This window comes from Pungitius pungitius, chromosome 13 (assembly GCF_949316345.1).
Source record: "Pungitius pungitius chromosome 13, fPunPun2.1, whole genome shotgun sequence".
Taxonomy (NCBI): Eukaryota; Metazoa; Chordata; class Actinopteri; order Perciformes; family Gasterosteidae; genus Pungitius; species Pungitius pungitius.
Window position 1 is genome coordinate 6,242,774 of NC_084912.1, and position 21,887 is coordinate 6,264,660.

General features: G+C 43.5%; 1 protein-coding gene across 3 annotated transcripts; it reads left to right on the forward strand.

Moving 5' to 3' along the window:
• The first annotated feature begins 1,024 nt into the window (after positions 1-1,024).
• LOC119214231 (receptor-type tyrosine-protein phosphatase epsilon-like) lies at positions 1,025-21,802 on the forward strand. Of its 3 annotated transcripts, XM_037465865.2 has the most exons (21): positions 1,025-1,291; positions 7,162-7,345; positions 11,901-11,972; positions 12,319-12,415; positions 12,806-12,879; positions 13,318-13,454; positions 13,618-13,708; positions 13,825-13,901; positions 14,000-14,036; positions 14,144-14,241; positions 14,828-14,947; positions 15,791-15,954; positions 16,460-16,595; positions 16,784-16,933; positions 17,306-17,399; positions 17,779-17,855; positions 17,996-18,130; positions 18,358-18,483; positions 18,662-18,813; positions 19,733-19,868; positions 19,971-21,802. In XM_037465865.2, exons 3-21 carry the CDS (start codon positions 11,906-11,908, stop codon positions 20,043-20,045), a joined length of 2,043 nt encoding a protein of 680 aa, XP_037321762.1. In that variant the 5' UTR covers positions 1,025-1,291; positions 7,162-7,345; positions 11,901-11,905; the 3' UTR covers positions 20,046-21,802. The 3 variants fall into 3 exon arrangements, with proteins under 3 accessions (XP_037321762.1, XP_062422516.1, XP_062422517.1); XM_062566532.1 differs by lacking the exons at positions 1,025-1,291; positions 7,162-7,345 and adding an exon at positions 10,270-10,288; XM_062566533.1 differs by lacking the exons at positions 1,025-1,291; positions 7,162-7,345 and adding an exon at positions 10,270-10,288 and having other exon boundaries at positions 15,794-15,954.
• The last annotated feature ends 85 nt before the right edge of the window (positions 21,803-21,887 follow it).

A 21,887-nucleotide genomic window follows, 5' to 3' on the forward strand; every position in this document is an offset into this window, starting at 1 on the left:
TTTGTTTCCATGTCCCTTGAAGGTGAATGAAAGTCGCAGAGGATCCTCACACATCCTTCATGAGCAAGTGCAATCTGTTTATCACGCGTTCTAGGAATGCAGGAAAATGTATTTGTGAAAACCTGCAGACAGGAAATCTGTTCACATCACGGGAAGAGAAGAGTCTTTGCACAGCTGCCCTTTAACTAAACTGCCCTCAAGTTGTCTTTCAGAGCTCAAATGTCTGACTCATGACTTCCATGTGCAAACGCAACATGCCGCGGGCAAGTTTTTAAGCGGTCACAAAATGTGATGGTAGAAAAGAGTGCTGATAGAGAAACTGAAGGTGGACACATAAAAAAATGATGTCTAATCCGTGTCAAAAACATTTGATGTTCAACAACGCATGTATAAGAAAACGCCCCTCCACAACAACACCACCCTTAGAGGCTCAGATTAGATATGTTGTATTGTCCAGAAGGACATTTGTCTTGGAGACGTACAGTGTCAGCTGTTTATAAAACACAGACCATAACATAGATCACACATAAGGTACATCCACAGACCGTCTCCAGCCAGCAGAGACATAGAGACATTGGTAACTTGAGTGAGTTCAGGGTCCTTCATTGCCAGCAGATGGCTCCATTGACAAGTCTGGTCTATAAGAAGTAAAACGTTAAAGGACCTTGAAGGTAGTTTCTGTGGTTTTGTGATGTTCTGAACTATCACACCCTGACCGCACCTATTTTTTTTTTAGTAATTAAATTGAACACATTTTAAAGTCAGGAATTTGACGAGATCAATGGTTTTCAATGTATTGAACAAATATCACATGCTTATATGCTATCGTGTGTGTTTGTGTGTCTGGGGGGGCGGGGGGGGGGGGGGTTAAGGCACAAGAACAAGCCCTTTTATATTGCCCAGGGATGCAGGAATGTGAGGGATGCTGAGCGTCCAGCTGATCCACCGCTCTGCGCCCGGGGGGTGGGGGGGGGGGGGGCTCCAGTCTCCACTCCGGCTGCCATCACACGGCACGGCTCGACTCGGCTCAGCTCGGGCAGGAGGCGGGCGAGCAGGAGGGGTGGGTGGGGGGTGTGTGTGTGAGCGCATCCTCGGCGATAGCGGCTGGAAACACGCGATACTCGTCTCCGGTCAGATGATCCGAACACGGCGTGCTTTCTTTTGGTGTTGTTCTCCGAAAGGACGTAACGCCGGAGGACGGTGTCGGGTCCTCGCAGGAGGAGACACAACCCGCCGACATCATCATCACCATCATCATCAGCCCGAGACGAGGTCATCGCAGAGTCCCACGGTAAGAGACGGAATCTACGCGTAAACATCACCGGTTTGCTGTCGGTATTTTTTATTTTTTTTCTCCATGTTTCTGTCTCCACATTTCTCCCGGCAGGCCCACTCGGTGTTCGTGGAGGGGGGAGGGGGGGGGGGACTAGCCTCCTTGCATCGCTCCCTTAGTAAGAGCTCACGTACTGCGTTTCGCTGAAAGCATTAAAATGCCTCGGCTATCTCGGATCTCCAGGGACGCGACACAACACGCAGCCCACGGGGGGGGGGGGATTCAGGGGTTCTGTTCCGTCTAGGCTGACATTCCCCGAAACGCAGACACGCATGGACCATAGGAGATATCAAATATGGGTTAGTGGAGCAAATCCACACGCCCCGTTACCACCAAGAGGCTCCCATCATGGGATTATATCTACTATAGTATTAGTTGATTTAATTTAAGACACTTGGATAAAATGCCATGCGATGTGTTGCATTGGGTTTGCAGCATCCTCACTGGTCTAGACAGATGTGAGCATGTAGCCTTGTAGGAAGAGGCCTTTAGAGTGCATACCCAACCAGCATCCTGCATGCTATATATAGTCTATGGCTCGTTTCCTGATAGCACTTACTACTCCGGTAGGGCTGCCTTCAACCAAATACGTTGTTGTGGCAGTTGATATTCAAATAATACATTTGTTGATTCAATCAACCGATCTGTAACAAAAAAATCAGCACATTTAAATATCGTGTTTACCAGAGCTTGCTTATAAGTTCAGCACAGAAACATGAACAACTCATGGGCCCGAAGAGATCTTCTCGTCGACTAAGAGCAAAAATACGGATTAGTCAGCTAATGACTAAGAGGGGGAAGCCCGCTCACCATGTGTCAGTTCCAATTTATTTAGAGGCAAGGGCGTATTACGGTCAACGTTTAGGCTTCAAAATAACAACACACGGCTCCACAATCTGAATCTGGAGGTGTACTTTCCATACTCTGACCCTAGTGTGACTAGACAGTGACGCCATGTTCTCACACATTCAATTGTAATTATTTGCTACTTTCAATAACGCCATTCACCATTACTTCTTCATCTTCAGACCCATTTCTAATTAAATGACCCGATGACAGCTGGCATTCATTTTAGAATTCCCTCAGTTTGCTCATCCGCAGGCTCCATGTTGGTCTTCAAACGCACACATCTTTTCCCCCCCCCGGGGAATGCATGAGTTATAGATAAAACCATGCTAATAAAATACATATTCCTCAACTGACTTCTCAATATACTCAGTTGAGAGCCACGCCGATACTGTTTAGGGTAGCTGCGAGTGTGACGCAATACAGGACACTGTTATGACAACAGCCCACGGAGAAAGACAGGAGTCATTGTTGTGTCCGCGGGACGTCTTTCACAAAATGACGTCCATCTGCCCGGGAGGGGTGGGGGGGGGGGGGGGGGGGTCCATAACTCAGAGGTTACCTTTGATGCTTCATCTCATGACGCTCACCAGAGCTAATAAAGAGCTCCAACGGTGTCATCGTGTAAGAGATTGGTGTTGAACACCTGGACTGGAAGGAAGAAAAAACAAAAAGAGAAAATACCAGTTGGGGGTGAAAATCAGTGTCAGCTGATGTCAGCGTGTGAGTGACGGTTTTAATAGCTGGATGATTCCGTTGGAAGTCATACGATGCCCTTTTAAAAGCTTTATCTTTCATTTCCAACAACGGTGCAACTTTGCCATATAGAGTTTTCTATGTAACTTGCTAAGTGACTTCTTCATATTTAAGTGCACTCACACGGAAGAAGATGTTTTTATTCAGTTTATTCTTCATGCAGAAACATTTCAGCCAGAGAGGATTTGTACAGTGTGGGAGAGCTTTTATATTCTAACATGGTATTATCTGGATTACCCTTCTTTTTTCATTCAGTGGTGTTGGCTAATCAGAGGTCCATTTGGGCTAATGCATTTTCCATTTGGCCTTCATCTGAATTGTCTGACCAGTTGCTGTTGCCTTCTTTGTTTGTCGCAAGTTCAACTGAACCACTGTCACCAAAACACAAGATACAGTAATGTTCCTGCAAAGGAGGATTGTGTATTGTCAGTCAATATAAGCTGAAAGAGGTCATCTTCAGTCACTACACTTTTTATTAAATAAAAACATCCTCTGAATTATTACGTCTTTAACATGTAGCATTAATGCTTGTGTTTCCACTCTCTCTCAGTAAGAGGGAAGAAAGTCAATGTTCATTTTAATGAAAGCGCTGCAGCATTAAAAACAAATGGATGCTTCATAAGGAATTAACGAGTCAGAGATTTCAACTTTTGACTGAAATCTCAAAATAGTTTAAAAGATAAAACCTGACAATGTGCTAAAGCAGTCCAATCCTGCACATTTGTTGTTTTCTTGTTTCATAGTTCAGTTTCATTCCACCTCTGCTGAACTTTAGTGACAGATACAAACTTGTTACCCATGGTTGAGCTGCAATAGAACGAGGGGTGAAGCTGTAATTACGATGATTGCCACGATTATCATCTCCTGTCCCTGATTCAACTACATGGTGCCCCAGAAGTGTCCTTTTTAAAGTCCTCTAACTTGAGGTAGGAGATTACTCTGCTCATCCCCCGTAATGAAGGCATGAAGATAATACTCCTCAGCTATTTCCCCTTGGCTCTAACCACTTGAAAGGTTCAGGACTCTTGTAAGCAGGAAGTTATGTGAAGTCTTTAAGTTGCAAATCTTGAGACGGGTCCTCTTGTTCATTTTATTTAGCAAAGGTCATTTCCTTAAGCATGGTATGTCTTTGTTATCCTCTAAAAAGCATCATTTTGTATTGTCGATTCATTAAATTATACAAATATGGAATCAACTTTATCGGAGTCTTGACCGAGTTTGAAATCAAATGTTCCCACTTGACTGACAAAACACAGCCTCAATTTGCACTCCACGCTGCACGTCTTGAATGAAGGTTTGCTGCATTCATCCATGAGGGCCCAGAAGTTTACCCCATTACACAACAAACTGGGGATTTATCATCTCAGGAAACCACCTATTTCGCTGGTGTTGATGTTTTTAATATTGGATTAATTAGTCAGCGATGCAGCATGTGAATTAGCATGAATACCCGTGAAGAGCGCCATCAGGTTTGTGCATGAGTTTCAAATGTAAATGGATACTACAATTAAAATAGAAAAACTATTGTGTACTTAAAAGACAAAACTATACCTCACAGCCACGCTTCGCTAGAGTGCTTAGTGTCTTTGTGTCTGTTTTGGTATGAATTAATGATCGAGCCACAGAGTGCAGGGTGATGACTGCACTCCCATAAAACTTTAATGGCCTGCATGTTTCTTCTCTTCGTCAACGGGCAGAGCGGCACAGGAAGGAAGCACTTGTGCCGTACGCCGCGAGCTCGTCTCCTTCTTAGGGCAGACAGGAGAACAATAGTCCGTGTGAAAAGAGGATGGTTTAAAAAAAAAATCTCCCAAATGACTTTTAGTCAAGTGAAATACAGTTTGAATAACTTGAATGTTGATGATATAACCATTAAAAAAAAACGCAAAATGTCTAATTCTCTCAAGCATATTACTTAAGGTACTGGATATTATCGGTTTCATTCAAATGGCCGTGCTGTTGCTTGGTGACTAAACTTCTCTTATAGACGCTGTGTTTACAACCTGAGGACCAGAGTCATTTCTGCCTCTTAACACTGTGATTCTTCTGTGTATCACAAATTCAGTAAAGAAATGTATGTTTCCTTGTCAGGTCAAAAGGTCACATGAGCTCTGTCATGACTCACTACGCCGAAGTTTCAAGCTTTCACTTTTGGTTATCGGTGCATTTTTTTGTTTGACATCCAGAATAAATCCACTAATTACAGCTGTTTAAATCAGAGAAATGAGAGCCATGCGTTGTCACATTTGAGACACATTAACGCGGCCTCAGATAACACCAGTGGGTCAGGACGAGCTTTGGTTTGTCAAAATCAATTTATTAACACTGGAGTCGTACTTAGGGCAATGCTAGACTATTGTTCAAGAGAAAAAAAAAGTAAATAATGAAATAACTTTTCATTAGACCTCAATCATCAGAAACATAACAAAAGCTTTGATTCTGTCTCGTTGCATCCTTTCTTTCTCTAGAATATCATTTTCAGCTTCAACGTATTTCCATTTCATTCTGAACATCTTCCTTGACATTCAGTACATAAACCATTACCTTTTCCTATCATCATAGGTGTGGAATTAAGACCTGCATGACCTAATCTTAGTCTGGTATATTCCACTTCCTCTCTTCTGTCAAACCCCGTTGTGTCTGGATGCCCTCAGACGTCTTGTAGACTGGATTGACTTGTTCCTTTTTTTTGCCCCAGCTACACACCTGCTCTGAGTTAGCCTGGTTATTCCCCCCCCCTCCGCCAATCAGCTCCTTCCCTGTTGCATACGTCTCCCCCCTGTCCACAGGCCCTTCGTGGCAAAGCAAACACAGGTGTAATTGATCAAATAATGACTTCTTGTGGTCCGTCACAGCCAACGGTCACAGCGCAAGTGCCTAAATGGCCGTAATTGATGTTATCAATAACACCTGTGTTTACTCTGCTGTGAAACCAGCCCATCAGCTACATTCCCATTCTCCCGCTGCCTCGTCCTCTCATTCTCCTCATCTGGGCTTCTCCGCCCGTCTCCCCATCTGCACGTCGTACTCTGGGCAGATTAGTTGGCATCTCAGTCCCTCTTTTTTTCTTATGAGCTCTACTTTTCTGCCTTGCACTGAAACCTTTTCCATGTTCCTGCTGCCTGTAATCTCCTGCATTTTGGATCCACCTGATCCACTGCCCCTACAGAGGGATTATTCTGGGGGGTTTTTCAGTTGTGGGCCCGGGATGTTTGTACTTTTAAGAAGATAGTATAATTTAAACAAGTCTTCAGAAAGCCCAATGTGCCTTGTGTCAGACTAGACTGATGAAAGTTAAGAGTGTACCCCCTGAAGTTATACCAACATTAACCATTTATATTTAAGCTAAATGTATTTTGGTGGGTGTTAAATCAATGAGCTCAATACAGTAAGACCTGGCTTACTTAAGAAAAACTCTCCAAATTTAAGTGCAAGAGCACAATTTTAAAGCTTGATTTATGGATCCTTTGAGGCGCTGTATAAAGTATTTATGTTAAAGTGTGTTCTTTTAATGGCAAACGTGTTTTTTGTTCACATGCCAAAGACCTCGCAACATTTGGAAAAGTCCATCCCTGGTCCCACAGTACGGGGGGGGGGGGAAACAAGGTGTTTTCCAGACTCTTGTTCATTCATTTTTCCTCCTCCCGCCTCAGACTGAGGAAGCTTGGCCAGTTGGTTCTAATGACTAAATTCACCTCTTCTCCTTCGCTTTCTACTCGACGGCGTCACAGCGGCCAAGTGTTAACAATATGGCTTTGTGTGTCACACCTGTGGGCAGGGGGGGGGGGGGGGGGGGGGGACTCCGGGAGAGGCCACGCTTTCTGTCTCAGACTCAAGAATAAAATAACACCACAGTCAAGTCTTTGTGTAGATAATGAAGACCTGGTATTTGATGCAATGGTTGTAAAGCTTGGTGACGAATTTGCTTTGCAAAAGTGTGTTCCGCGAGTCGGAGGATGTCACAGCGAGCAGCACCCAAACATACAGCTCGCACAGCACAGATGTCCACACCGAGTTGATTAAATGCATCATTCTGCACACACGCTAACTCCCACTAATCCCATCTCTTGCATGTTGTGTTGTGCATGTTTATGCATTCATACAAGCTCCCTTTCTTTAAATCAGCGCCAAATAGTCAGTCCAAGAAATTCTTTTTTTTTCTCCAACAGCTTAATAATGATACAAGTAAAAAATAACTCACTGTCGTCTTTTGCTTAATTTCCCAGGTTCCCATGATCACAATTGAAAGCTTTCAAAACAACCTCTTCATCCAGCACTATAATCGACTTCCGAGGATGTGAGCAGGGGAAGGAATGAGGGTGGAACACCTCTAAAGGGAACTGGGATCACATGGCTGCCATGGACCGACGGGTCAACTGATACCTGCTCATACTGGCTTTGTTCGGAAGTGTAAGTCGTTCCTAACCACATCTGACCACACACCAGGTCAATCCGCTTTCACAAAATCAATAGAAATCAGTAGGAAATAATCTAAGATTTACAGTGTGTCCTTTCTAGATTGATTTACTTTGACCATTAATATGCAGCAGATAGTGTTTGGAGACATTTAGATAAAGGTACATTGACAGTGTTGGTTATTACGTCTTCTTTCTAGGGATTGTTTTAAAAGGCGGCCATATTGCAAAGCTTCCCCTTCAATATGAAACACAGCAAAGAGCATTTGAGGATGCAGCAGCAACATTTGAGCATCCCACTGTGTACTGAGGATGTCTGTTGTCAAATGGCTGTTATCTTTAAAGCCCATAACCCAGACATTCTTCTCATCCAGCTCTCACTTCTCTCCCTTCTCATCTCCTCTCTCATCCTTCTTCTCCTCTTTGCTGACATGTTTGTGCTCTCGTCCCATCCTTTTCCTTGGCACTTGAAAATGGCTGTGTCTGGAACTCTTTGTTTCTTCTTTTCATCTTCCTTCGTTGCTCCTCTCCCTGAAAAAAAGACATGCCATCCATTTTGTGCCAAGCTCAAAATGTGGATCTCTCCCCTTGATGCTCTATATATCTGCAACGGGATTAAATTTCATATACCTTGTTACGGTTTGTGGTAACCCTATGAAGAGAAACATTTTTTTACCTTCATTCTAATATCAAAGCGATATTAATCTTGTGTTCTTTATGGATGTGTTCTGCATGGGTCCGATTCAGAAATCACAGCTGGGTGAGCACTACATCTGGCAAATATCCACAAACGGCGTCACTCAGTGTCACTGATGGAACATGTTGAATAATGTAGAAAGCATGCATTTTTCAAATCAATGGGCATTTCAATAGCTGGAAGCTTTTAGGAAGGTCAGTGAGTTTGTTAACTTAATGTGCAACATATGCCAGTGCACGCAACACTGTGGTCTGGTGACCCCAGACTGACAATACGACACATATTAAATGTCGTCTTGGAATTTGGTACATTTTAATACATAAAGCACGCGTTTCAACCATAAATGCTCGAATTCGCCATGTTAACATTGTCCTTATGAACTTGTTAGCATGTTGATTCAGCCTTTAGCTGAAATCATTTCTGCATCTGATAGCAACCTTTTTGGGGCTGTTCTTAAATGAGAAATAAATCATCTGTGTGCTTTGCTAACGGGGAGGTGTGGCGTTGGACAGATGCTGCGTTACCTCAGAACCGTACCAAGGCGCATGCAGGGACAGGCTTAGAACCTGAATTGACAATTGTACTAAACAAGCGAGAGGCCTTTTTAATGGTGGCAAGTGCTAATGCAAAAACCTGCATGATTGGCAGCGTGTCCACTTTACTGAAATATGAATTTGTTCTCTAACTCAGTTGGGCACCATCATGATTTGCAACTAGTTCCATTCGACACCTCATTACAGTGCCTCAGTGAATGTGGAAACATCGTATTCTCCATGTTACATCCATATATTCTTTCAGAATAAAATGTAATAAAAAGTTTCCAGAGCCAGCTGCTCATTGAGATCCCTGCTGGGAAGCTAAACTACACGGCTGCAGTTTATGGTACAGCAAATAGTATGAGCTCTCGGAAATGTTAGCCGCACATCAACAAAGATTGAATATGACATAAATCACCTTGAAACTACCAGTGGATCTATAGCGTTTGACATGGAAAGCTTTCACAAAACAAGACTGTGCTGTTCTGAGAGAAGTGAGGATTATTTTTATTAGATGTTTAAGGGCAGGGGGTCCGCAATGAGTCATATAATTGTGTTTTAATTAAGCCTTAAGAATTCTGAACACTTGTTCGCAGAAAAAGCTTTTCTCTTTTCGTCACATATTTGAGTTTAAATCTTTACGTACAGACATTTTAAAAACATTAAAGTGAAAAAGGTCCACCTGGGTCCGTTATATTTTCGTGTTTCTTGTTGGAAATGGATAAAACATCACTTTTCACTGCACAGTTTGCCTTGAATTCCTGATAAACCCGAGGTGACGGGCTGCAGTTGGTGTTTCCATTTCTATCTTCTGTGAGTCTCGTTCCCATGTGAGGGCCAAGGTGATGGAGGCAGTGATTCGTTGATCATGCACGGATGGGATGGTTTGCTTCTGCACCTCCCAACTAAACTGATGCACTATAATGTGATTATAAGCAGGTGTAGGAGGTTAAAGCCATGACCATTTTCTTAGTATTTCATTAAACAGACAGGAAAGCTAGGATCTGGAATAATGAAGTAGCTGGTGGGGTTCATGAGGCAAATTATACCGAAGCAGTTTGTTCTGCTTGAAATTGGGTCTCTCCAGCAAATCCTCTCAGGTTCACATGATGTCATACGCTAATTGAGATGTATAAATAGTCTATTTTAAATGGTATGAGCCAAAATAAAATGTGTCATGAGTCATGGCAAGTTTGGATATATTTTGTTTTAATAAGATGTAACAAAGTGTAACACAGTGTACTACTGGTTTCTCATCTAAAACATTTAACATTCAAGGCTTTCCTAAAGAGCTACATATAGTTTGTTAGGAATTTAACATAATATAATATAGGATCAATGTATATATATATATATATATATATATGACTTGTCCTTTTCACAATATTAATTGGCGCTACTGGTAATGTTAATGGTTCATTGTGACGCTCTGCTTTGCATTCTGTTTATTCCCTCTGTTGGTCAGAGGGCCACACTGCAAAACATAATGTATCCATCATATTATATTCTATACATGATTCAGTATTCAGCATTTATCTCAGTCATCTTTTTTTTCAAATGACAGGCTTTTTCATTTCCCTTCTGTTCCTTCATACCTTGGCGAGACGCCGTCCACACTGTAGCTGCCAGGAGATGACGAGCACGCAGCGACACGGGCAGTAACCCATACGCACAGCATGCCTTGCAGCATCGAGCTGTAGGATGGGTCAGTGTGAGAGAATGTGACTGGCCCAGTGGGGCAGAGGGGGGGGGGGGGGGGGGGGGAACAGGTGCCGACACTGTCGGCTTGTTAACAGCGGGGAGGGAATCGGCTCCTCTGACAGAACGCGGCACATATGCAACACATAGCCTTTGGCTGTGGGACGTGTGTGTGTGTGTGTGTGTGTGTGCAGGCATGCGTACACGGGAAGTGACGAAAGAGAGTGTGTTCGTGTGTGTTTGTTGTTGTTGTTGTCTGTTATGTTACATAAGCGAGAAAGGGAATTTGATTTGTTTGTGGAAAGATTATACATGCAAAAATAGACACGGTAACATTTATTAACTGCATTAAATAAATGCAGTTTTGTCCAGCTGGTGATTAAAGGCCGTGCAAATGTATGTGTGCACGCAGGTCAGCATCCTCTGTGGTCTCTTTTACAGAGGCAATAATACTTTATATTTTTCAACATCACTTTAGTTTGTCCATTCTCTTCTTTTAAAGCTTTGGGAGATATGCTCCTCAATCCCTCAAACATCACAAATTAGGCCCCTAGATGACCCATTTCTGGATGAACTAAATTGACACAATGAATTATTCCATCCAGTCTTGTGGCCTCTGTAATGAGGGAGGCACTTGGAACAGAGGATAAATTAGGACACTCACTTTTTGCGCCGCTCATTTATTCCATCAAAGCCATTTAGGCAGATTTGCCCCGTTTGCCCAATTTATTCTGGGATTTATCACCCTCTTTATTCGGAAGGCAGGGGGCGAAACGGATGTGAGTTTGGAGACGTCGGCAGCTCCCTTTTGGAGATAATAAGACACAAGCATAATGTGTCGAATTTGTTTTGATTTTGGTTTCTGGCTGCGTTAAACGTGACGTATATTTCTCCTGTCATCGAGCTCTCACCCCAAAATGAATCCCCATTAGCTTCCAGCGATGAAGTGAAACTAGGAAAAGGGAGAATATGGTTGAGAGATCACCTGAGAGGGAGGGGAGGAGAGGGGAGGTCGAGGTGGAGGGAGAAGAGCTGCAGTAAAAGAGGGTTTCTCCGTATAGCCAGTGTAAATATGCTAATATTTACATCCGGGGGTTGTCTACTGCGTTTTATAAGCGGCGTGCATGTCCTATCGTCACCAAGCTGTACACCGAAACGAAAACGCAGCAAAATGAGACGGCTTCTAATAAAATACTACGTTGAGCTCAACTCGAGTGTCAAATCCACGGGGTCCACGGGGGGGGGATACCGTTACTGTCACCTGGGGGTTAAAGCCTCCTCTCTTGTTTTGATGTGTGAATATCAGGTCATTTGATATGCTGCCGCTCCTCCAAGTCGCCCCCCCCCCCCCCCCCCCCCCCCGCCCCCCCGGCAGGCAGCACGGGGACTGCGAGCAGATTTCCCACAAGGACTTTAACCGCTCAGCAGAGAGAAGTCTCATCAAAGCAGAGCCCTCCTTCTCAGGCCTCTGCATGCTTCAACGCGCTGCACATGCATTTCCTGTTGATGAGGCGCCTTCTAGTGGACTGTGTGGAGAAATACAGGGATTCATTTTACTTATTTTTCATGTTAAAAGTAACTGTTGTGTTTTTTTTCCTTTTTTTGTTTTGAATGCACAGTGACAATGGTGTTGTTTCTGATTGGGATCTCTATTGCTGTGAATAATTCATCTCATGGGAACCAAACTGCAGGTAATTTTGGGAATGGCTTGATTTTATTGATGATAACACATGTCATTAAAACAGAAAAAGCTGACTTTAGGTAGCATTAAATCACAACCTTGTATCCTCTGATACTTTGCTGCTTTATTTTATACAGTTTCAGATGTTTGTAAAATTTGAGACATGTGTTTTAGTTCACTGACTTTGATTCCTTTCTAATTATCCTATCAGTTGTGCATCCTTATAAAAATGTTGACATTTTTAATTTTTACTTTGCCCTAGAGGAATACTTGACATTACGGAAAAAAAACGTGTACAGATGTTGTTTGAACGTATGCTTATATTGATGGTATTTTGACATCTGTGTTGTATCCAGGGAACCCCACCCATCAGGGGGCTCACGTGCTGCCCTCCACACTGGTCATATCCCTGCTCCTCATCATCATCGTCTTGCTGACGATCTACTGTCTGAGGTGAACCAACCTGCACTCATTCCTTTACTCTTTACAGAGTGAGTGCGTCGGGGTTATTTGGAAACAGGCAGGTGAGCGGTGGCTCGTGGTCAAACACCTCAAGTAAGACGGCAAACAAAAACAGCTCGGTGAGTTCAGGTGACCGAAAGTCACTCCAAGACCAGCCAGCCGAGACCTCATTTTTCCAGCCTTGCCTCCCTCGCCTGGCGGATATGGATTTTTTGGTATTTGTTGTTTGCTCACCTTAACGGCTTAAAAGCTCAACTTCTAGACATCGGGGCGGGCCTTTTTTTGTTTTTGTGTTACCTCTTCGATACAGACGTCCGCCCTTTTTAGGCTTGCTGATGGTTTGGCTTTTTCTGCTTCTCTCTCTCTGGGTCAACACTGCAGGTTCAAGAACCACAGGAAAGCTCTAGTTACCTCGGTGGATAAAAAGATTCCAAATGGCTTCTTGGAGGAACAAGGTAACGTTGTACTGTGCTCAATATTACCACCAGTGCATGAAACTATAATACAGCCTTTAACTTTTATTTCTTTTTAGTTTACGCGCAGGTTTACATGCTTTTATATACTAGGGAAGTTCCACGACCTGAAGTGAGAGGTAGCCTGAAAGGTTTTGAAGGCCCTTCGTTTTGCCAGCACGCGGGGAGCCGTATATTCTTCCCCTTCAGGAAGAAAATAAATAAATTAACGCAAAGGCCACATTCTGAGTGTAGAGAGTTATGTGCAGCGGCATGTTTATGGCCCAAGAAATCATTCCTGTCATGTACTCACAAAAGTAGGAAATCTTAATGGCCACCAGGCTTGTTTTTGCAGGTGCTATGAGAGCTTGTAATGTTCTCTATTGGGAAACATTGGCTGTTTGACCGCCATATATTCCTTTTTTTTTTTTTAACACATAGGTGAGCAGACAGTGGTCCTCCTTCCCCGATCTCCGTCGCCTTCCAAGAGGTACTTCCCCATCCCTCTGGACTCGCTGGAGGAGGAGTACCGGATACGCTCCGCCGACGACGGCAAGCTCTTCAGAGAGGAGTTCAATGTAAGCGCGAGTCTGTGTGCTGTGGACCTCAGTCTGACTAAGATCTTTGTCCTGCCGGCATCGAACAAGTACAGAAAATAGTCATAAAATGGGATGTCAGAAGGCTGTGTACCCCTGGCTTTATGTGTGATCTCGCGAGGATTGTGGGGCTCTTTCTTTGTAGTCGCTGCCGTGTTACTACCACCACGGGTCCTTTGAGGAGGCCAGCAGAGAGCACAACAGAGAGAAAAACAGATACCCAAACATTTTACCATGTGAGTGAGGATCCGTGTTCTGCAGCCGACAATATTAACGCATCCTTTAGACTGGACATTTTTTGTGGGCTTAATGAAAAAAGAAAGAATGAAAATGTCTCTTTCCTCTTCCACAGATGATCATTCACGAGTGCTGTTAAATCATCTTGATGGACATCCGTGTTCAGACTACATAAACGCCTCTTACATCGATGTGAGTCTTTGTCGCAACCCAGCTTTTATTGCGGATGATTGGTTTCACTATACATGAATTAATCATTATTAATACTGAAATACTCAATTTTCTCAAAGGGTTTTAAAGAGAAGAATAAATTCATCGCAGCTCAAGGTAAGTGTGCATTTTATCTTGCTGTGCATTAAAGTCATTTTGAACCCATTGTTTAAGTAGTTTAGTTTGTGGCATTTCTTTATACTCGTTTCTTTATTCTGCCTCAGGCCCGAAGCTTGAAACAGTGGCTGACTTCTGGCGGATGATTTGGGAACAGAAAACAGCAACGATAGTGATGCTGACCAATCTGAAGGAAAGGAAAGAGGTTTGTCTGAGAGTTGTCCCTCTGCACTAATGTTACACAACACAGGGCTCGGTGTTATAGAATGAACCCACACACATCTGTACGGCTGCAGTGCACCAGCAGTGAAACCTTCTCATGATCCAAAGTCACGGGCATAATTTGTTTGACCCTTTTCCCCCAACTGATAATCTATACAAAATGACACGCCGCAGATTACTTAGCTTGGCATCAAGTTCAGCCTCAAAGGGATGATCAATTGAGGACTCAACCCTGGGGTTTGATAGGGCAGAGGAGAGGCATCGGCGATCGATGGCGGAATAATTGTTGGTAAGATCCTAAGAGGCTTTGCGATAATTAGTCCGAGAATGTGGTTAACGGGTTGAAAACGTCGTCGAAAACGATCTCGTCGACCGACAAGAGTCTGAGAAAGTCCCCCGTGATTGAAAAAAAAAAAAAACACTCGCACCAAATCCACGCTCCTGTACGTGCACACGGACAATATGCAGCAAACATTCCCAACCAGGTCCCAATGACGATGCAAACATGTGTTCTTCATAGACTACCACGCCAACCTCTGTTGTTGTTGTTGTTTTGATTCTCTCACAAGGACAAATGTTACCAGTATTGGCCAGAAAAAGGCTGCTGGATGTACGGAAACGTGAGGGTGGCGATGGAGGACTTCACTGTGCTAGTGGACTACACCATCAGAAAATTTTGTGTTCAATATGTAAGTAAAATATATGGATCCTTACATCAAAATGTGTTCATGGTTTTAATAAGCTTTGCTTTTTATAGCTGTTTGAAAGCGTTGGATCTGACTTACCTCACAGCACGTCAGCAGAAGAGTAATTATAACCCAAATAATGTTCTTAATATACTGAATTGCTATAGAAATATATATTCATAATAGTAGATATTGAAGAAATGAAACAACAAAGTAGCTTTAAGATGGTGTAATAAAGTAATGTTCGCCATGGAGGAAGCTTCAATAGAATGCAAATTATAATACAGAAATCTAAACCGGTTTGGAAACTTGTTAAGGAATGTTAAAGTATATGTGCACCAGACTGCATGAAAGCATCAATACGTATTTAACGTAGCGTAAACACTCTACAAATGCCTCAACTTTAGAGCTTCATAGACTCCCGGCATCGCTACTTCTCATCCTGTGTTTTTGACTGCTGAGCACGGCGCCATCTCGGTGTGCTGAGAAGCCTTCAGATTGCAAAATTCACTTTGTTCCCTTTCCATTTGAAGCCGGTGGAGTGCAGATATCCTCTCTGACTCTGCACAGACTGAGTGCTCCTACATTCAGCTTTTTGAAAACAGAACAACGGCCTCTTTCAAGGGAACGATGTTCTCTTGAGAGAGAATCCATGAAATACGAGAGAGGAAACCAGTACACATGTTTAATAATCACATTCTGTCACAAGAAGCAAAACTTTTCTTTTTGTTTGAATGTTTCTGTTAATTTGAGGTTTTCTTTACTACGCTCCATGAGAGTACCGGTCTGCACGGTGAACATTGACAGGCAGCTTTTGGCTTTTTGTCTTGTGTCTGCGCCACACAGCAGGGCAGCGATGGCCTGCGGGCGCCGCGGCTGGTCACCCAGCTCCACTTCACCAGCTGGCCGGACTTCGGCGTGCCGTTCTCACCCATCGGCATGCTGAAGTTCCTCAAGAAGGTCAAGACCGTCAATCCGTCCTACGCCGGACCCGTCGTTGTGCACTGCAGGTAAAATGGGCGCAGATTTATTGGCAACAGGTTTGATTCAGGTTTGAAGATTTGGAATAAAAGGGTAAAAGGGTAACTCCTTGAGAATAAAGTCCCATCAAACTGACTGCAGCGACAGGTGCTCGGGGACTGTTGTTCTTGAACGGCTCCCGCTGATGAGGCCCCCCAAACTCCCTACCCCCCCCTGCTGCGGCAACCTAGCTCCGCTCCCAGTGGTGCCGTCTGCTGAAATGACCCGCGTAAATCTATTAGCACGACGCTTGGCTTCCAGAGGTGAAGCGCTTGTGTACACACGCTCGCTGCCTGTCCACAATGGACATCTGTGTGAAGACGAAAAAAATAAAAAAGGGCAGCAAGGCAATCACAGACTAGAATGCAAGAGTCTCTTAGTGTATGCATTATAACTTTACTATGTTTTTATTACTGAGATTCTATTTGCACGATACACACGCAACGTGCTGACAGGAGGCGCCCTCCTTCTTCTTCTTCTTCTTCTTCTCCGCAGTGCCGGCGTGGGGAGGACGGGGACGTTCATTGTCATAGACAGCGTGATCGACATGATGCACACGGAGCAGAGGGTGGATGTCTTCGGCTCCGTGAGCAGAATACGGGAGCAGCGCTGTCAGCTCATCCAGACAGATGTAAGCGTTGACCCCTCCCCGACCTGTTGTACCTCGGACTGACAGCCCGACTCGCTGCTCCAGTCGTGGCGGAGACAAGCGAGGACGTTCGAGAAAAAAAACAAAAAAAAAACACAGCCCCCGCGTCTGAGATACAAAATAGAAGGAAAACCGCGACTTTCTTCCCCCCCCCCCCCCCCCTTCCTCAGATGCAGTACTCCTTCATCTACCAGGCTGTGCTGGAGTACTATCTGTATGGAGACACGGAGCTGGACGTGTGCTCTCTGGAGGGCCATCTGCAGAGGCTTCACAACACCAGAGCTCCCCACGACAGGCTGGGCCTGGAAGAGGAGTTCAGGGTAGGAAGACAGAGGCTCACCCTTGAACATCTCAGTCAGTAATTAATCGTTTCCGTCATTCCGCGTCCCCTGTACAGTTATATCTCCGTGACACAAAATGCCCAGGGTGCCACTTTTGTGGCAGCGGTTAAATTAAACGCAAAGCTTTGAATCAAGCAAAGCTTCACGAGGCACATTCACATTTCTGCTGCCATTGGCTCTTCATCCTCTTCCTCGTTCTTGTGGTTCTCCTTTTTTCTTCAAACTTATTCTTCTCCCTTTTCTTTCAAACGGCCCTTCGGTGTTTGTTCCTGTTGGATCATTCTTAATCAGATATTGCCTGCATATATTTACCGGCATTGTACCGTGTTTTCTCCCCCCACCTCCCGTCAGAAGCTGACCAACGTCCGCATAATGAAGGAGAACATGAGAACCGGGAACCTTCCTGCCAACATGAAGAAGAACCGCGTGCTCCAGATCATCCCGTGTAAGGACCGCTCCGGGATGCTTCCGATGCACCTTTCATAATACATCACACCCGAGGAACATCAAAGGATCCCACCGCTGGCTGGATTTTATTGACGGCGTACACAGATATCGGCTCGTCTGCGTGATCAGTGGCGTTTAAAATAGGGCTCGTATCACGACCCGGAGTCGGGAGGAGAGAGAGAGAGGGAAGCGCAAAGCTGGCTGCAACGTGACCAGCGTTAACGATGGATCGGTTCCGCCGTGTTTTGCCTTAATAACTCCGCTTAAGTTTTACTTCACTGTTTTTTCCGGTTCCTCTTCAAAAAAAAAAAACTTTTATTTTATTAGGAATCACTCGTGGAAAGTTTTCATTTTTCCATTTTCTTTTCTTTTCGCAGACGATTTCAACCGAGTAATGCTCTCGGTGAGAAGAGGACACGAGTTCACCGACTACGTCAATGCCTCCTTCATTGATGTGAGCGCTACCTCGCGACCTCCCGTATAGATTTCCCATAGAAATATATATAAAGCTCATTGTTTGCTTCACAAACAATGTAAAACATTATGTTTGCTGCACTTGCATGTGTTTGTTTACCGGAATGATCTGCCCTGCAGGGCTACAGGCAGAAGGACTATTTTATCGCAACCCAGGGCCCACTGTCTCACACAGTGGAGGACTTCTGGAGGATGGTGTGGGAGTGGAGGTGTCATTCAATCGTTATGCTCACCGAACTCAAAGAGAGGGAGCAGGTACAGTAATGTTGTGCTTGAGTTTCACAGCTAAACCACCTTTTTCTTTTATTCTGTTATTTTCGTAATCCCGCTTTACTTACTTCTCATTCCTGACAGCCTGCGTGCGTCTTTAATTGTTTCGAGTCGCGCTTGCGGTGCCCTCTGGAAATGATAAAAACAAGACAAAAGGACTTAAATCAGTTAAACGAAGCTTAATTGCATTTCCTTCTGACCCTTTCAAACAGGAAAAGTGCTTCCAGTATTGGCCATCAGAGGGCAGTGTAACATTTGGAGATTATTCCGTGGCGCTGACTGGAGATACTCAGTGTGAAACCTTCACTCTCAAAGACATGGTGCTCACCTACGGACCAGTGCGTAAAGTCGTGTTATAACGTTCAAAAGCAGTAAAACATACATTCTGAAATTGACATATTCGCCTCCCTGTTTTTCCGGTGTGCGCTGTCAGTTTGAAGTGCACCAAATGTCGTGATTGCTACCGTTTTTTTTAACCTGCATTAAAATAACACAGCGAGCCCTCCGTCTCACCAGGAAAAGCAGTCCCAACATGTCCGACACTTCCACTTCCACGGATGGCCTGAGATTGGAATACCAGCCGAGGGAAGAGGGATGATTGACATTATTGCCGCTGTGCAGAGGCAGCAGCAGCAGTCTGGAAACCGTCCCATAATTGTGCACTGCAGGTAAGGAACCTCAGTTTGACAATACTGCCGTGTGATGTGCATCCTCGGAGGAAAATGAGGTCTCTGTCCACTCATGCTGTGAATTCCGCTCTCTTTTACCTTTTCACTGTGCGCTCATCACCCGGGTAACGTGAATATTTCACGGTGACATCGAACGGAATCAGCTTCTCACCGATGCATCTATTTTTCTTTCCCTGCAAATGCCCGTTACTGTAAATTCCACTTTCCGCCATCGGTAGACCTGGTGCTCTATGCCTAAACCACTTATGTGATCCCTTATAAAGACTTAGCTGTGAAAGCTTTGATCAGAACCTAGCTTCAGGTGAAGTGATTCTAAAGCGGCACGGCCCTCTGGGATTGATCCAATCCACTGATTCACAGTCAATTAAAACCTCTCAAAGTGAAATCTCCTCTGACTCCCACCATGATTAATCTGATAAGATGAGCTAACGACAGGAAATGGTGTCATCACTCTCTTCTATTCCTTCATCACCACTTGTCTAAGAAGGGCTTTTTAAAGCTTTTCCCATGCCCCCCCGGGAAACGGGGGCTAACCCGTTGGCAATCCCCAACGTCTCTCCACTCCCCTCTGCCCGAATCGCACATCGCTCCCCGTCTTTCTGCCTCCATCCCGGCGTCATCGTAAACATTGACTCAGTCAAAACACCGAGCTTCCAAACTGATTAGTGTTAGCATTTGGATTAGCCCCTCTTTAAGTCGGGATAATTATTAGGGCTATTACACAAAAGGTCACCTTTTTTTCGCGTGCAAACTTTTTCATTCAAATTGGTATTTGCCATTGCAGCGTGAAGAAAACGAAAGGAGGTGGTTTAAATGTGCTTCTCCTGCTCCCACTTTCAGGGGCTTTCCAGTGTGGGCGTTAAGTGGCCGCTGACCGTGTTTTTCCTTCACGTTTCAGCGCTGGTGCGGGTCGGACCGGTACCTTTGTTGCCCTCAGTAACATCCTAGAGAGGGTGAAAGCTGAAGGCCTCCTGGACGTTTTTCAGACCGTCAAGAGTTTACGCATGCAGAGGCCCCACATGGTTCAGACTGTGGTAGGTGGAGAAAAAAAAAGGGAGCTTAATCACATTTTATTTATTTGGAATTACCTCTGCATTATTGCACAATAACACTCTCCCTTCTGCTTTCCCCTGCAGGAGCAATACGACTTCTGCTACAGAGTGGTTCAGGATTTTGTTGACATTTTCTCAGACTATGCCAATTTTAAATAACACCCCTCAGATGCTGTTCTGTATTCCTCTGTCAAATGTATTCATTTATTTCTGAATGTCGTTTTCTAAAGTAAAATCTTTTTACATTTTGCACTTCATTGCGGATCAAAATTGAATAAATTGTTGTAACATAGTGTAATATAATTGAAAACATGTGTGCTGCAGGAGAGTATTTCTCTTTTAGGATTGCTTCATCTTCAAGTATCCCAATGTCATATATAGAAACTATAGTGGTTTATTAATGAGTGCGTTGGATTCTTTATAGGTTTACAACTTGCATATGTTGCAACATTTTGAGGTACAGTAAAGGAATTATTAAGATATAAGTAATAAATAATGTGTCTAGATATATATAATATGTAGTGCTCACTACCTGAAATACATCACTAACGTGTCGTAGACTCCATGCATTCTTTTTTTCTGTTTTATTTTCTTACTGACCACAATACCTGTGGTTTAGTTGTGTATTTTATGCTGCACTCTAAATAAGTTTTAAGCAATATGAGGAGGATATATTGTGTGTTTGATAAGTAGGCTAGAAGAAGTGCTGCTGCGGCATGTCCTGTCTGACATGTGACATCGGAATAGTGTTCATGATCTACTTTCAACTCAAACTGAAAATCCAAACTCAAGATACATTTTCATCTGTTGGATGCCAGAAGAATATCTCACTTCAGCCAGTGAATAACCAGCTGCTGCGTGTTGCAATTTTATTCAACTTCATCAACTTTCTTGTGTTGCCTGTGGCAATATTACTTAGTAGTTTGACGACTGACGCTGCAAAATGCAATTAGCCCACATTGGAAAAGGCAGAAAATTCTGTCTTACTACAGCTGAACATGTCATTCTTTCAAGTGTTTTACAGCCAAGCATCATCTCATCCATTTTTATTCACATAAGCAAACGGACTTTACATTTGCATGTTTGCATAAAGCAGTGCCATATTGATTAGAAGGACACTTCTAATCATTCAGAGAAACTTGTCACCAAGTGACACGATACAGATAAGCCAGATGTTTGTGTTTAATTTAATGTAATAGACACATTTCTAAAAGTCCATTGTTTTTGAATGGTGGTGCGCTGTATGGCTCATCAATTAATTGTTCTTTTCAGAATATTATAAGGTATAAGGATAACAAATGTAGATTCATTTTAGTTTTTACAAACAAGTGTGAGAAATTGAGAATAAAAACCCTGCATAAATTTGAGTTGGAATTAAACACTTGATTAGAGAGGCAGTTAAAGGTTGTATTAAAACGCACTGATACTAAGAACCAGTGCTCAGCCAAAATGTGATAGATGCATCCATAGGCCTTTTGACGTTTTGATATTAATATTTAGCGAAAACGCAACACAAAGTCAAATGCATCTATTTTCGCGAGGCTTCTGCTCACTTCTTTGGAGAACAGTAAACTCGGAAGTGTTGATTTGGGGGAAAAAACTTTCTACTGCGTTTGTACTTGTACCATTAAATAGTAAAATGGGTTTATACTTGACACATTGTACACTGTACATATATTATTGTTGTGGTCATGTATCACCTCCAATGTGTAACTGCATTGTTTATTTCAGTTTAAAAGTATTGCCACGCTGAAAGAGGACGAATTAAGGGCAATGACAGTGAGGCCTTCCAGCTGATGTAACGTGTGCACAAACATCTTGTTTCAATGATGTTTCTGCCTTTTGAATCTGTATGGATTTTGACTATTTGTTTTGCTAAAAGCTGATTCAAATAAATTATAGATGGAGAAAAATGAGAGGTTTCCCCTTAATGTTTTCTTTTTGTCTGCCCCTGAACAGATGTCTCCAATACAAACATAATATTGTTGATATATATGATGA

Bases quoted from the DNA above. Each gene is read 5' to 3' on its own strand.
- LOC119214231 (XM_062566532.1), top strand. The intron at 11,973-12,318 runs GTAATTTTGGGA...TGTTGTATCCAG, and splicing joins TCATGGGAACCAAACTGCAG to GGAACCCCACCCATCAGGGG. The intron at 18,131-18,357 runs GTACAGTAATGT...CCTTTCAAACAG, and splicing joins AACTCAAAGAGAGGGAGCAG to GAAAAGTGCTTCCAGTATTG.